Source organism: Grus americana, chromosome 7 (genome assembly GCF_028858705.1).
Source record: "Grus americana isolate bGruAme1 chromosome 7, bGruAme1.mat, whole genome shotgun sequence".
Classification (NCBI taxonomy): domain Eukaryota; kingdom Metazoa; phylum Chordata; class Aves; order Gruiformes; family Gruidae; genus Grus; species Grus americana.
The window spans coordinates 36,718,668-36,734,401 of NC_072858.1; the positions used below are offsets into that span (position 1 = coordinate 36,718,668).

Below are 15,734 nucleotides of genomic sequence, written 5' to 3' on the forward strand. Positions count from 1 at the left end.
ACATTAACTGGAAAATGAAAGTTCTGCAGTAATCTGGTCGTGTCTACTTGTGTTTAAAAATATGGGGTTTAAAATACTTTAATGTTAGTTTAAAAAGGCAATAATTATACAAAAATGTATGTCAGGAGATGCAATAAAAAGTTTCCTTGAAAGGATTAGTAGTACGAAACTATTTTACTATAGTAAAATCTTTTCCCTGCCACTCTGAAAAGTCCCTCAAAAAGGGGTTCTTTGAGAACACAATTTTAAATGTAGTATGTTTGATATCAGTAAATATTAGTGTTTTTCAGCACGGATTTAAAAAATAGAGTTGACTTTTCAGTGATCTTAATTTTTACTTCACCTTTTCTGCTAATCATATGTTTTGCAATGTCACTGGTTGATACCACTTACAGAGCTTTTATTTACCAGGTAAATGACCTTCGCAAAGAATTAGAAAGTCGAACCCTTAGCTCTAAAGGACTGAAATCTCAATTGATAGCTCGACTGACAAAGCAGCTGAAAGTAGAGGAACAAAAAGAAGAGCAAAAGGAGCTAGAGAAGTCTGAGAAAGAAGAGGAAGAGGAGGAGGATAGGAAGTCTGAAGATGACAAAGAGGTTAGGCTTTGGACACATTTGCTTTAAGTCTTATTAAATATACATAAAATATTCTATATAAAATTTGTATAAATATATATACGTATAAAAAGTACAGGAGTATGCCTAGTTGTGTTGGGATTTTGTAGTTCTCAGATGGCTGTACTGGGAACTCATGCTGTAACTGGAGCTGCTGAATTGGAACAAAACCTTGGCAAGTTTTAATTTCTTTATATCCGCAAAGTCAACTGAAATGTGCAACTGCACTAAGGGTGTCTGAATTAATGTCAGACCTTAAATGTAAGGAAGAATAAATCCCGAACTCCCCAGAAAAACTATGCTCAAGAACAGGTAAATGCACTTAACAAGATCTTAACTTCTTAAACCTACATGAAAAGTAGCTACTTAGTTATAGTGGGTTTTAGTGGTATACAAGCCTTAGGGAATTATTGTGGAAATGGAGGGGAGGGCAGGTTCCAGTCTGTAGAAGGTTATAGTGTCTCACACAGTCACGTGGCTAATGGTTTGCTTAGGTTTGTTTTCCCTTACGATGAAGCTTTAATTTTTGCTTTTGGATAAACTCCCTGTGCATTGAAGTTTCTCAGTTTTGCTGGTGGTAGTTTCAGTACTACTTATTCTGTTTTGCTATTTCACAAAGATAGATAAGATCTGTGCAATAAGGCCACAGCTCCACCAGAGAAAAGGGGCGTAAATGTCTGAAGAATGTATTCTGTGTTAGTTGTTTTTGAACCTGCCTTTTTGTGTATCACTTGCTAACCAGTATGGGATGATATGAAATCTTAGATATCTCTGCAAACCTTGTTGAGGGAGCAAAGGCCAAGAGATTGCTGATTCTGTCAGCTGCTGCCTTCCCCTACAGCTTGGATGGGCTTCAACTCTCTTGGGGTTTCTTGCCACAGCTTTTTTTAAAGATTAGGGGAGGAAGCTTTGATTGTGCTTGCTTTTTTTTAAAAAAGCACAAGCTCTGCCATGACTTTTTTCCATACTCATAAAGCTTTAATATTTCTCTCTTGGTAATCTGCTTGGTTTTTTTTCTTTTTTTAACCTCTTGTTCCAATTTGCATCAGTTGTATCTATAGACATTGCATTTCCCATAATCAAGAGCTGAGTAAATTGTCATCTGGTAATTGTTAAAGCTGTGTTGGATATCTTTGGGAAGATGATGTATGAAGCCTTTACTCTTGCTATGTAAGGAGTAAGACAGCTTACTGTACTATACAGCTCTAGAAACGCCCCTAAACAAACAAAAGACCACTCAGGAGTATTGACTCCTTTGCTAGCTCACATACCATTTCTTGAGGTGAACTAGCTTGAGTCCTTCCAATGTCAAGTAAACATGCTGCAGTTAGCATCATAAGATAGTTGGAAGGTACTCGTTGCTCTGTGGGCTAAACAGCACTGCGTGTCCTGCTTTGTGCTGCTCAAGTTTCCAGTCATCTGAGGTGAGTGTTGGCAGTAGTCACAGTACACGTTCTGGAAATTCTAGTCTGTAACTTGTCTTCTGTGTTGCATTCAGCAGCTTAGGCTTTCCTTCGCTTTCTTCAAAGCAGTGAGTCCTAAAAACTGATATATATATATATATAGGCTGAAAACTTAGCTTTGGAATATACTGTATTTTTTTACTCTTTTTAGGAAGAGGAAAGAAAACGTCAAGAAGAAATGGAACGTCAGCGGCGGGAGAGACGATATATCTTGCCTGATGAACCAGCAATCATTGTACATCCGAACTGGGCAGCAAAGAGTGGGAAGTTTGACTGCAGCATTATGTCTCTTAGTGTTCTTCTGGACTATAGATTAGAAGATAATAAAGAACATTCCTTTGAGGTAATTTAGCTATAGTACTTAGAGTTAGCCATTCTTGCCTTTTTTTTAATTCGATGTGATAACTGCAGTATTTTTAAATTGTAAAAGTTTATGATAGCATGACAAAACCTAAATAAGTTAGTTTCTTTGTGTGATACCTAGAAAAAATTGTCCGGGCTTTGGTACATGGATTACAATAGCAGTGTAGTCACTGTATGATATCCAGATGAAATCCACAGGTTTTCGGATATGGAACTGAGTTTATAATTTATACAGCTAGTCTAGGTCCTAAACTACTGCAGCACAAGAAAGAAGCATTTTTTTATAAAGTAGTTTAAGATTTCCATATTCAAAGTGGACAGTAAGAAATCTGACACTACATAAAAATCTGACGTGGTTCAAGTTGGTAAGATAGCACCTCGTAGCTATTTAGTCATAAGTGTACAAATTTTTAATATATATTTTAAAACTTTTTTGTTATTTCTCTCTCCATTTTTTTTTATGCGCAGGTATCATTGTTTGCAGAGCTCTTCAATGAAATGCTTCAGAGAGATTTTGGTGTCAGAATTTACAAAGCACTGATTTCTCTCCCAGAGAGGGAGGACAAAAAAGACAAAAAAAGCAAAAAAGATGAGAGAAAAGAAAAAAAAGAAGAAAAAGATGATGAAACAGACGATCCAAAACCGAAGAGGAGAAAATCTGGAGATGATAAAGACAAAAAAGAAGATAGAGATGAAAAGAAGGTCTGCAGCTAGCTCACATGAAGTACTACCCTGTCTGGATCACAGTTAAACTGTTCCTATTTGAATTTTACTTTATTGCTTTCAAAAACTCAGGTCTTGTTGTGTTAGTTAATTGATTTGACTTGTTGATCTATTTTCAATCATATTCAGTAATTTAAAAGCTTTACAGATATATTGGGGGTATTTTAATGTTCAGCTATACCACATACATTTGTATTTGTTTGTGACTAAATATAAATGTAAGCAAATTTTGAATGAATGGTAGTGAGGTTTTTGCCTTCCTGGTTTTTAGTTCTGACTGGATAAACTTTTATGAACTTTTGTTACAGAGGGAAGATAAAAGGAAAGATGATTCTAAAGATGAAGAAGAAACTGAAGATGACAATAATCAAGAAGAATATGATCCGATGGAGGCAGAAGATGCTGAAGATGAAGATGAAGGTATCTTGAATTATGAATTTCGTGGCTTTCAGAATTTTTTTTATTGTCACTGTGTATGTTCTTTCAAGCTGGAGAGTGCACTGGAACTAAATAATTTAAAGTTGCATTATTAGACTAATTTTATTTTAGTAACTCTGACCAGATCTACTTAAAATGTAAGTGCCTTTATGCTAGGCATTGTATGAACATAGTTAATATAAACTAGCTGTGATAGTCAAAGTAAGGCATGCATATAGAAGTGGTTTTATTTTTTTCAGAATGCAGACCACTCGCAACTCCCATTGAAGTCAGTAGGAGATGTGAGTATTCAGCACCTCTGAAAAACCAAGCCACTTTTAAGTGCCTAAACTTCCTATTCCTCAGTTCTGAAATGTCATCCTGTTTTTATTAGGCCAGAATGCAGTGTGGGGTGCTCTTTACATCATGTTATGAGGAGTTGATCTCTGGGTGGAGTTGTGTTTGCCTGAAGAAATGGGGAAAGGGACTGGGGAACTTTTCTGTCTCCAGGGAGCTGCAGTAGCCCTCTTTCCCTACTCAGAGATTTAGAAATGTGTAAGACATGGTGTATACTCTTTGGTTTGTACTTCTTTGGGGTTTTTGTCCTTTTGTGGAGAGTTTTTGCTGGAGATGCAAGTTTTAACTGTTTAGATACTGTAGTCCTAGCATTTTCTAACCAGCATTTTTAGTTGTATTTTTGGCAGAGTACTGCATCAGCCTTAAAAAATTGGTGCTAATCTGTGGTTTCCAAAATAAGAGTTATTTGCTTATAATCTGGCTGTGAGATTGCCCTGGGCTTGTCTGTTCTGTACTTCCCATAATCTGTCCTTGTGCCATTCCCAGTTAGAGTTGCTGAGAACAATCCAACGTGCTATGGAGGTGCAGGAGAAAGCTATTGGTTCTCAGAAACCTGTTGGCAAAATTAGACAAGTGTTGTGATACGTAGTTTTTTCCAAAGTTTTCCTCACAAGAAAGGTGAGCTTAAAGCTGAGCTTGGCACGTCATTCTCTGACCAAAGACTTGCACATAAGGAACAGAGCTGCATGCCATAATCCGTCCCTGCAGTTGTCATATTCGTCTTTCTCTCTTGATTTTAGATGTAGTTTTACTGTACTGTCCACCTTTAAACAAAAAACCTGCAGTTTGTAATTCACATCCAATAAGTGAAGTGATCTGTAACTTCTTGGAGAATCTAAATCATAGGAGTAGTAATATCTCACTTAAGCATGAGTATAAACGCATGCTTTTAATTATGTAGTTGATAAGGGGTTTATGATAGAAAATATTTGAGAGTAAATAGTACTGATTTTGTCCTAACAGGAATAACCATAGCTGAATGCAGACTCCGCCAAGCCTCAGTAGGGAGAGTTGTGGTAATTTTCTGCACACCACTTAAATAGATGGTGATGTTGGTGGAACTCATTTTGGCCTAGTTTAGCATTTGTTTTGGCTCTTCTATCCTCTGTGTGTGAAAGAAACACGGGGGGGGGAAGTTCCAAATGGCTTGTGTTAAAATAAGACCAGAGAAAAGTCAAAATTTAACAGGACTCACTTAAATGCCATTTGTTTTTTTATTTTTCAGGGAAATATACTAATTTCAGATATTTGGGGGGTTATGTGAACTTTTTCAATGAACATATGTATTTTGAGATAGTGGTTATAGAATTGTTTGCTGTGGGTGTTTTGAATTTTCTTTCTGTTTTACAGACAGGGAGGAAGAGGAAATGAACAAACGGGAGGACAGAAGAGAGGGAAATAGGCATTGTAAAGAGAGGTCGTCTAAAGATAAAGTAATTAACACCTTTCTTAACCACATATAACCTTGTTAGAGGTGTCCTAATTAAAGGTTAACTTTATTTTTGTTATAAGACCTATTTGCACTCCTTGATTCCTTCAGCACTTCTGGGCTGAAACATTAAGCGTATATTGAAGTTAGGGAACATGTGACAGCTTTGGATAAGATGCTTACCACCTACTTTCACTTACATTGTAAAGTTCCTTGGGTGAAAGCTGTTGGAAAAACTTTCTTATATGAGATAATGATCTGTCTGAAAGGTGTGAGGACTACTGTGTGTGCATGTAAGAGGCAGCAGATGTGATTATTTTGTCCATTATTTTCAAGTGCTGTATTCTTAACATAAGAAATGCAGAAGCTTAGCTTGATGGATAAACAAGTTTCTGATTCTTTTCATTTTTTCTTCAAGGAAAAATGGGAGATGTAGGAATAGAAATAATGTGAAAACACAGTCTGCAGAACTGCTGTAGCTGTGAGCTGGACGCTCATTCATTATATGTTTGTGGGGATTTTACTCTGAAAACAGTTGTTCAGTAAAATGTATGATTGGGAGGAAAAGGGATGTTTACTATTCCTTGTTTAATTAGGTTAATTCAATTTTTTTTGCATATTAGCATGAAAAAAAGGAAAATGTGTCTACCAGATGTTACTGTCCATTGTACTGTAATTCTTTTAAATATATGAAGGATTACTTGTGCTAAATAGGTTGCTTATATTTGAGCTCCGTAGGTAAATGCTAGTTATATTAATCACTCAACTGAAAGTAACAACAAAATGAACAGAGGAAAACATTTGTTAACTGAAAAGTTTACGTGGTTTTACTAGATGGTGGGAGAATATTTTAACTTCCTAATGATCCCATGATGAATTTTCCATAGGAGAAAGACAAGACGCAGATGGTAACTGTTAATAGGGATCTTCTGATGGCTTTCGTTTATTTTGATCAAAGTCATTGTGGCTATCTTCTGGAGAAGGACATGGAGGAGATACTTTACACTCTTGGACTACACCTGTCACGTGCTCAGGTTTTGTATAGTAATAGAATTCTCTTTGAAAATATTACAGGGAAGATGTAAGTGGGAGGAATACAGTTTAGCTTCTAAAGTCTGTTGCTTACATACTTGATCTCTAATTTTTATGTAGCCACTTCATATTTAGAATTAAATGCTATTTTAATCTTTTGTAAATTGTCTTGGAATGAAAAGATGAAATTTGCAGCTCTTAATATGCCTGTATTGTATATGTAGCCTTTGTCTCAAAATTGTATATTTTTTTTTCCCTAGCTTGTTTTCATTTTAAGCCCCAGTGTGTTAAAGTTCAAAAAGCAATTTCTCTTAAGCTTTTGAAGTTAAAATATTCTTGTTTAGGTAATAGAATGTCTGTGTATTAAGTAACACTGTGTTTCTTTCCATGGCTGTGTTTTAGGTCAAGAAGCTGCTTAATAAAGTAGTGCTTAGAGAATCTTGCTTTTATAGAAGACTAACAGATACTTCTAAAGATGAAGAAAATCAAGAAGAGTCTGAAGAGCTACAGGAAGATATGTTAGGTGGTATTACTTTTTTTTTTTAATGCTGTAGACTTCCAGAGAATTGTTTGTGCGAATTATAATGAGGGTTCTGAGATTCTTTCTTTCTTGCAGAAACTAACTCAGGTCTGCAGGGAACCTGCCAGTTTGGAAAAGTAAATATTGGGCGGTTCACAAATTACAGTATTTCTGGCTTCCAACACATCTTGTTGCATTTACAGGATAAATCTTACTATCTTGGAACAGGAAGGAGGACAGGGGTTAATGTTGAATATTGATGAACAACATTTTTCATTCACAGCAGTTTTGCATTCAAGAGGATCAGTGCTGTAGGTAGTAGAACATAGCCTGAGTTTTGAAGACAAATTACTGCAGAAAGGTGTAGAAGAATGTCATGAAAGATCATGCTCCTTTTTTTGGGGGAGAGGCATTGGGATAAGGAGGGAGGAGAGAAATGTGATGGATAGACCAGCAAACCTGAATCTATATTTATTCTTTTAGGAATTTATTCTTCTGAGAAGCTTTTCAGGTTGGCCACTAGAACTGAAAAATAGCAATGACTATTTTCTAATGCTACTTAATCTAATACAGGAAACAGATTACTGTTACCATCGCCTACTATAAAGCAAGAATCAAAAGCCATAGAAGAAAATGTCGGCCTCATTGTGTACAATGGAGCTATGGTGGATGTTGGGAGCCTTTTACAGAAGCTGGAGAAGAGTGAAAGAGTGCGGGCAGAGATAGAACAAAAGCTTCAGTTACTAGAAGAAAAAACAGGTGGGACATTACTTTGAAGGTGGTACTTAACATTGATGCAGGAGGCTAAGACTTTTTAAGTGGATAAACCAATTTGAGTAAAATTTGTGATCTAAATTTCTTAGCTGTTTGCTTACCATAAATATTTTCTATTTCCCAAGCCCTTTGAACTTGCACACCAACTATTGTTGAGTACCATATTCACCATGCTGAAAGGCTTTTTTTTTTTTTTTTTTTTTTTTCCCTAAGATGAGGATGAAAAGACCATGCTACAGCTGGAGAATTCTAACAAAAGTCTATCTGCGGAGCTCAAAGAAGTGAAAAAGGACCTTGGCCAACTGCAAGAAAATTTGAAGATTTCAGATGATAAAAATTTGCAATTTGAGGGTCAGCTGAATAAGACAATCAAAAATTTAGCTACTGTTATGGATGAAATACAGAGTGTTCTTAAACAGGTTAGAGTTGTTTAATTCCATTTTTTATTATTGTACGTGGGCTTTCTGTAGACTAAATTATCAGAAAAAAACTTCAAAAAATTTTCACATGAATTCAGGGCAATAGTATCTTAACATATATAAAAGATGCTCAGTGTGATACTGATTATTTAAAGATAACAAAATGTATTATTTTCTAAGCTATGAAACACATGTTTTTGACTTAAATGTTTTAAAAAAGATATAAATATTAATGTAAATCTCAAACCATCTTAATGATTTCCTGTCCTGATCTTGTCCATCCCCAACAGTCCAAGTCTGTTCTTCTGTTTTATCAGTTAAGAGTAATTTTTCAAAGCAGAACTTAAGTATTTAAACTTATGTGGGGGTATGTCAGTCAAATGAGTTCTAAGCAAAACACATAATGCTCCAGAGCATTTCTATCCCTGTACAGAAAGATACTTGCACATTCCCTAGGAATGCTGTAGGGGCCTGTTAAGTAAGGCTGAATAGAAGTAGGTTATGAGCCTTGCTTCTACTTCTATCTACATTTATTTTGAAAAGATAATATAGCATCTACAAAAGCTCTAAAACTAGAACAAAACTACCCACACCAAAAAAAGTAGAAAACTTAACAAATGTTAGAACTCTTTTCCCCTCCTTGTAGGATACAAGTGATGCATCATATAAGTCACTGTAGCTTATTAAATTGGCAGTACCTTGCAGCTGTCTGCTGTCAGTACTTTTATGCAGTCCCCTGCTCACTACATGTTGTAGACCTGCTACTGCACCAGAACCGGCAGCTGAAGGCACTGCATGACCCTGTTTTGCCATGCTCTTAGCTCATTTAAATAGCCTTGCTCATTCAGCTGTTACTTTTGAGATGAAAATGTCTTCTAAGCCTAGGGTTCTCAGGTGGCTTTGACCAGTAAAAGTATTTTATGTTAGAACTGTTATGGTAAATTATTATCCTAATGTAATGGATTTTGCAAAAACTGTTTTCACTTGCTCTTTAAAGAAAAAAAAAAAAAACAACAACAAAACCCCAACAAACAGCTAAACAAAACAAAACCCAGCCAACCAAGAGGAGAAAAAAAAACCCAAACCAACAACCCCCAAACCTTTAGACTATAAAGTGAGGCTTCTGGGGATGTTTTATGTGCTGCTCTTCAGAATTGCTTTAATTTCTGCCCCCTCTATTTTCAGGAAGATACCGGAAATATGAATTGGTTATAATTGAACTGAGTAAGATATCAGTTTGCATAGTATTTAAAGCTGACACCAAACAGTATGTTTGTCTCATGCTGCTTTACAGTTCACATGAGAAGTATCACTTCTAGAATTCATGTTATCCTCTCCCTTTTTTGTTTTAAAGGATATTGTGAAGAAAGAAGATAAAGATCAGAAATCCAAAGAAAATGGAGCAAACGTATGATAAAACTGCTGCTGTTTAGAAGAATGGTGTTACATAATGTAATATAAATCATGATACCAGAATGTATGGGAAGTGATGCATGTTTGATTTTAGTAGTATAAATATCTTAGTTCCAAAAGATGTATAAAGTTTTATGAACGTGAGTGTCTGCTTCTGAAGATTGCTTGTAATTCTTAGCATTCAATTTGAGACACTCCTCGAGTGAAAATAATTTTGCATTGCAAAATGTTTTAGGATGAACTTTGTTATAGTTTTAACCCTAATAAAGTTCATCAACGTAATGAACAGTAGCAAGTATTTAATTACCAAATGTTTTTCATTAAAGTCTAGTGAAATCAAAATTTTCATTATTTATAGAATTGCCATTTTTAGGTTTTTATTTTTATTTCGGTCTAATTAGTCTTTTTAAATACAAATATAAATCACAAAATAGCATGCTGCTTAATTTTGCAAGTAAAGATTTTTTTTTTTAAAAAAAGCTTCTTGGATTTTTTTTTTTTACTTGTCACAACTTTCTTTCACTTCCACATGTAACTTTCTTCCCCAAAGCTGCTTGTATTAAAGCCTCGTAATATACAGTAGTTCAGATGACTTAAGAAAGCAATAGAAACCTACCAAAATACAGGTAGGGTTGTGAGATTTATATGAAAATACATGGGCCTGTTTTAAATGTATGTCATTTGTGTTTCTTTAATTGTTCTTATCTTTGGATTAATATATATGCTCCTTTTTAATAACAAATGCAGTGTATTAAAAGGTATGGTAGGGTACCAGGCCAGTAGATGTCAGAATAATGCCTTACATGGAGGAAAAGCTACCATTGTAAGCTGCCTTTAATTAAATTTGGACTTCTTTCTTAGTATGTGTAATTACTTCAGAGATTTTAGTCCAACAAAAGAATGGATACACAAGTATCAATACTCCATGTTAAAATTACTAAGGAGCAGGAGACAACTTGTTTTGTTGAAAGTGGGTAAGATTGCCTTCCTTTTGTGTTCACAAATCACTAGAGATCTAAACTTAAAACTGACATCATTGTCAAAGGCAACTTATTCAAATAATGTGGAATATGAACAATTGTATTTTGGTGCAACTTCCAGGAAAATCAGTTTTGAAGGTTGGGACAGAAGTGTTTTGTTACAGATACGGTTAATTTTAGTAGACCTTTTTTAGCCTAGGTGTCCTAGGTAACTACATACCTGTTAGAGTCCAAGTGCCATAATATGTGTGAATAACCTACATGGAAACTCATGTAGCTTTATCAAGATACACATTAAAATGCCTGAGTTTATGTCCAAAAGAGTCTAAGCTGGTGCTTTTACCACTTCCCTTCCTTGGCTCTTTTGTAGCTAGGCAAGTAAAATACATTTTCATTAAAATAACATGCATAAGCTTCCCCCTCATTCATCTCAGTTGAGTCACTGTTCACACTGAAGTAGGAAGTACTATAAAAATACTAATTATTGCATAGAAGTACACAGAAAATGCATGCTTTATGAATTAAGAGATAGCATCCCATTAGAATGGTGATAATTAATCTTATGAAAAGCGTTATCTGTGGTGTACAGATAGTGTTAACAAATTCTTTTGTAATCAAATTCTATTTTTCACCTTTACCTTTGTACAAATTGTTGACAGCATGTTTCATTTTTGACATTGAGAACCGTTTATTTAAATGGACTTGAAAGGATTGCATTTGAAATGCTTTGTTCATGAATTTTCAGCAGTACACATGAACATACAAGAAAATAATTCTAGAATTAAAGATAACATCTTTTTAGGCACACTGAAATGTCTGTTGAAATATTTTGCTGGGGTGTTTTTACCTTAAACTGCTGAGCTGAAAGCGGTTGTTGCAACAAGCAGGCTTCATCTTGTGTTTCAGCGAGTGGCCCTGTGAGATAGTTGCTAGGCCGATAAAGATTTTTACAGTATTTAAGAAAAAAAGAGCGTTTGTTAGAATGAGTGTAATCTTTATATTGCTTTGATGTAATAGTGTTTCATATACTATGTACAGTCTGCATTTATGTTGGAAAGGAAATTAAAAGGGTAAAGAATAAAGGAAAAAAAACAACAACAAGGAAAAGTTTTACAACCTACACACAGCTTGACCAGTCTCCTGAAGCACAACTAACCTGAGGAAGAACAGACGTCTCTACAGACTGTTTACGTTGCTTTACAAAACAGCACAAGGTTCTGTGTATATATATATAGCATCAATGCTGGTTGTTAGCTAAAGCTTCTTTGTAATATTTGCAGAAATATAACTAATTCTTAAGAAAATTGAATAGAGTATCAGTAATTGAGGTTGGCAGAAGCCATCTTACGTTGGTTTTAATTTATGAACAATGTTTTTCCATTTCATGTCCACAGTTCCCACCTCCCAGGCTTTCTACTTCTAAGTCTTTCATTACATATCAGTTGCTGGTGAAAGGCTAGTAAAATTGAGCCTAAGCCAGGTCTTTCTCTGATGCCTCAATGTCCAATTTGTTTGTAGTTTTAAAATCATCATAGATGCTCTGTGGAAAGTAGTAAATCTCAGACTGCCTTGTTCTGTAGCGAAAGCACTGCTACAGCAGGCCAGAAAATGGAATCTGATCTCAGTTTATAGATTATTTCCCTCCCCTTTTATATTTTGACTAGTTTGGGGGAATTAATGGGTTAAACCCTTACAAAGTGACATTCAGACTAGTCGATGTCTGCAAATAAGGCTAGGAAGAAAGTTTCATGTGATGCATCTATGTGCAAAGTGGTCTAAAATAAAGTAGACTCTGGAGGCACCTTTGCTTTTGCTCTGGTAATGAAAAGGCAGAAGTACAGCGTTTCAGCACTACATAGCACCAGTGGCAAAAAGACCAATACTGAATTTTTGCCACAGTTAATGGAGCTGCTTCCACCACCGCTGCATGTTGTGCCACTTAATGTTTTCCTGACTCACTCAGTGCTTGATGCTTGTGCCTGTGGCGCCTGGGCACTGCTGCAAAATCACTTCCCAGTTCTTGCTGGCTTTATCTGGTGTCCTCTGGCTCAGCCTGGGGCGCCCTGAAGTGTACGATGGAGAAGTTGGAAATCTCTGGTGCTCAGTGGGTTTCCACACATTGAGCATTTACAATTGAATCGTTTCAGAATCTAACAATATGAAGCCTAGTCTTTTAACATAACTTTTTTTTGTGTGTTTAACTGCTTTGAGAGAGGTGAATGGCTTTCAGTCCATCTTTCTGCTGAGTAACGTACTGTGTGAATATCTGTTTGGACTTACATAACACAGTTAACTTTCACTGATAATTTTATCAGGAATGTGCACAAAATGTGTTTTTTCTCTTGCTTCTCTGTAATCTTTCTGTACCCAGGTCAGGTTCTTACCTTGAATGCATTTGTTCAGTGCAGTTTATATTTAAAAATACAAAATATAAAATAATTCATTTTGAGTGACTGAGTCTTATGACCAGCAATAGATTGCAAAATGTGTAGGTAGCACAGTCAACACACGCTAATATTTTCCAGAAAGAAGTGGTTCAAGTAGAAAGTCAACTGGAACTTGGATGTTGCCATGTAATGCAACAATAAAAATGGCATAAATATTGAATACCTCTACTCAGCTGTCAAAACTGCCAGTGTTTTTCCCACTAGACTTTTATGTTTCTGCATACTGGGTCTCATTAGATCTATGGCACAAAAGTAGTTACAGTAGAAAGCTCTAATAACAAAGCAAAAATAATTTTCCCTTTTTATTCATCCACTATATAATCCATGGCATTATAATACAAAGTATAACTTCAGAGTTTTGGAACACCCCAAATATTGCCTGAAGTCATGTTTTGCAGTAGTGTTTCAACTGGTTAGGAACATTGCTTTTGAATTTCTAGATATCTGATACCTGAATTTGTATTGAAAACGTGCCACTGCAGTTGTATGCTGCTTTTGATTTCCTGTATCCTCCTGGGTTTTAACTTGTGCTCTTTAACAAGTGGATTCTAACTTGTTTGAGAATTCAGGTCAAGTACCCTACAGTAAGTGTGAGAACCAGTATCTTTTCAGGTGTGATTCAGTAATCCTGCAAGGTGTTGTATCTAGCCCAATGTTAGTTCAGCTCTCTTTATTCTTGTTTCTAAAATGACAGCAGAATAGTGGTGCTGAGTAGAGTCGTTGCATGCTGCAATTTGATTTTTTTGGTGCAGGGTAATGAGGTTAAATTACTAGTTTTTCCCTAGTTCCTGCAGTACTTCACTACGCTTGGCCCATTTACAGAGCCTATTGAGCCACAGGTGCATGTTGAAATACTTTGTTGATTGAAATTGTTCAGTGATGTCCTTCTGTTTAGAACTAACAGCCTTCCCCCAGGCTGAGGAAGGAGCTTTTATTCTTTTATTCTTGCTAATAATTTGGTCTGCAGTGTGAAGGCATGTTCATGTGAACTTCCCAAGGCAAGCAATCTCCCAGTGTGGTTGAGGTCTGAGTATTTTGTTTCTTTATGGGAGGCAAGTGATATGGTCCCTGTGGTGCCTCTGAAAGTCCCTTCTCTCCTATGCTCTGGGATCTTCCACCTGAGCAGATATGGGAGCGTTGTAGTGATCTTTTGGAACAAATAGGTAACGATAGTCGGGTGAGGAGGCTCTGAATATTCGGAGAAAGTGCTTGAGCTGGATTTCAGCCAAGACAACAGATTCCCCAAGCCACGTGTTTTGATGGGAAATTGATTCCTAGGTTATTTTTCCCCTCAGTCTAGTGAGGGGCACAAGTGAAAGGATTCTGTTGAGTGAATCATTGTTCACATTTCATCATGAACTAACAGCTGTAGAGGGGAAAAGGGGAGAGGAGGAACTGCAGAGAATCCCAGCCTGAACTCTGCCACTTTGCTTTTCAGCAAATAGTTTTAGAGTACTTACTTGCTTTATTACTGGCTTGCAACCTTTTTAGTGGTGTACTAAAAAGGAAGGATTTGTTTGAGTGTGAGTTGTTTGAGGTTTTTTTCCCTGTATTGCTTAATTCTTTTTGGTCTCCCTGACACAGGGTCATTCAGTTACATTCCTGTTTTGTCACGCAAGGGGCAGAAACAGCTGGAGAACAGTAACCTTCAATTTTGGTCCCTTTTTAGCAGGGCTGGATGGTAGCCAGCAGATTTGCATACAAAAAAGCAGAAATTGCTGCCATATGTCGTATCATAGAAATGAACAGTTGGAGATAAAAGTACCTTGCTATGCTGGTCTCAAAAACCACTGTTGTCTCTCAGACCGGCCTGATTTACTGTAAAACAAGTCCATTGCATGTGTGCAGAGGAAAAGTTAAATGAGAAGTAGGCAATTTTCCCTGTAAGTATAATGTACAGGCAGGTTGGGAAGATGGGTTGTTAAGCTTTCAACTTGGTTCTAAATAGGGAGTTTTGGAAGTTTTCTTAAACATCTGGAAAGACTCCTGTCTGTTTCATGAGAGTTAGTCCAGCCCTCCCGTAAGAGACTTTCCTTTTCAGCTTGTCTCCTGATGCCTTGATTTATCAAAGTACTATTAAATCAAATTAAGTACTTCTATCGAGTACATTACATTAAATGTAACTATTAGAATGTTCATGTTACAAGTTGTAAAATCTTGGGGAAGGGTTTCCAAATCCTACATAAGAATACTCTTAAAACATTTGTTTAAAGAGAAAAGCTTACACTTGTCAAGTATCTCCTCTGATATAAGGAAGCCATGTATAATGTGACTAAAAAGATGATAATGAGGATTACCATGGCTTACCAATATTGAACCTGATTTGCTGCCTTGGTGTCTTTTCTGAAATCAAGCTGATGACCTTTTTCTTTTTTTTCTTTTTTTTTTCTTTTTTCTTTTTTCTTCTTTTTTTTTTTTTTTTTTTTTTGAGGAGTGGGGGTATCTTTTCATTATACTGAGGAGAGGAAAAATAGATGACCTTTAGTACTGGGACATGTATGGGTGGCAGCACATCTATAAATCCTCTGATTATCCACAGGACCCAGTAATATGCTTGCAAGGAATATGCAGTAAGCTTTTTCAGTCTTGTGATTTGGGAATGTAATGATGGACAGCACAAAAGGGGACTTGTGGGGGTAATACAATGTACAATAATTGTGATCCATGGACAAAAGCAGTTGCATAGTGTGACCTTTGGGTAGCAGGGGCTCAGAATAGGTAAGATTGATAAGAGATGGCTGTGCAGATATTGTGAGCAGCGAATTCATTCCAATATATACTT

General features: G+C 36.1%; 1 protein-coding gene across 5 annotated transcripts in view; it reads left to right on the top strand.

Annotated features, from left to right (window-relative positions):
- The window catches only part of CCAR1 (cell division cycle and apoptosis regulator 1), a 31,544-nt gene extending 18,538 nt beyond the window's left edge, over positions 1–13,006 (top strand). For all 5 annotated transcript variants that reach the window (XM_054831437.1, XM_054831436.1, XM_054831440.1 and 2 more), the window contains exons 16-26: positions 412–597; positions 2,230–2,421; positions 2,910–3,143; positions 3,473–3,584; positions 3,842–3,883; positions 5,289–5,371; positions 6,255–6,401; positions 6,802–6,922; positions 7,493–7,678; positions 7,907–8,112; positions 9,467–13,006. In XM_054831437.1, coding sequence (XP_054687412.1) covers positions 412–597; positions 2,230–2,421; positions 2,910–3,143; positions 3,473–3,584; positions 3,842–3,883; positions 5,289–5,371; positions 6,255–6,401; positions 6,802–6,922; positions 7,493–7,678; positions 7,907–8,112; positions 9,467–9,526 — 1,569 coding nt within the window. In that variant the 3' untranslated portion in view covers positions 9,527–13,006. The remainder of the gene's footprint in view (positions 1–411; positions 598–2,229; positions 2,422–2,909; positions 3,144–3,472; positions 3,585–3,841; positions 3,884–5,288; positions 5,372–6,254; positions 6,402–6,801; positions 6,923–7,492; positions 7,679–7,906; positions 8,113–9,466) is intronic.
- Positions 13,007–15,734: the final 2,728 nt, after the last annotated feature.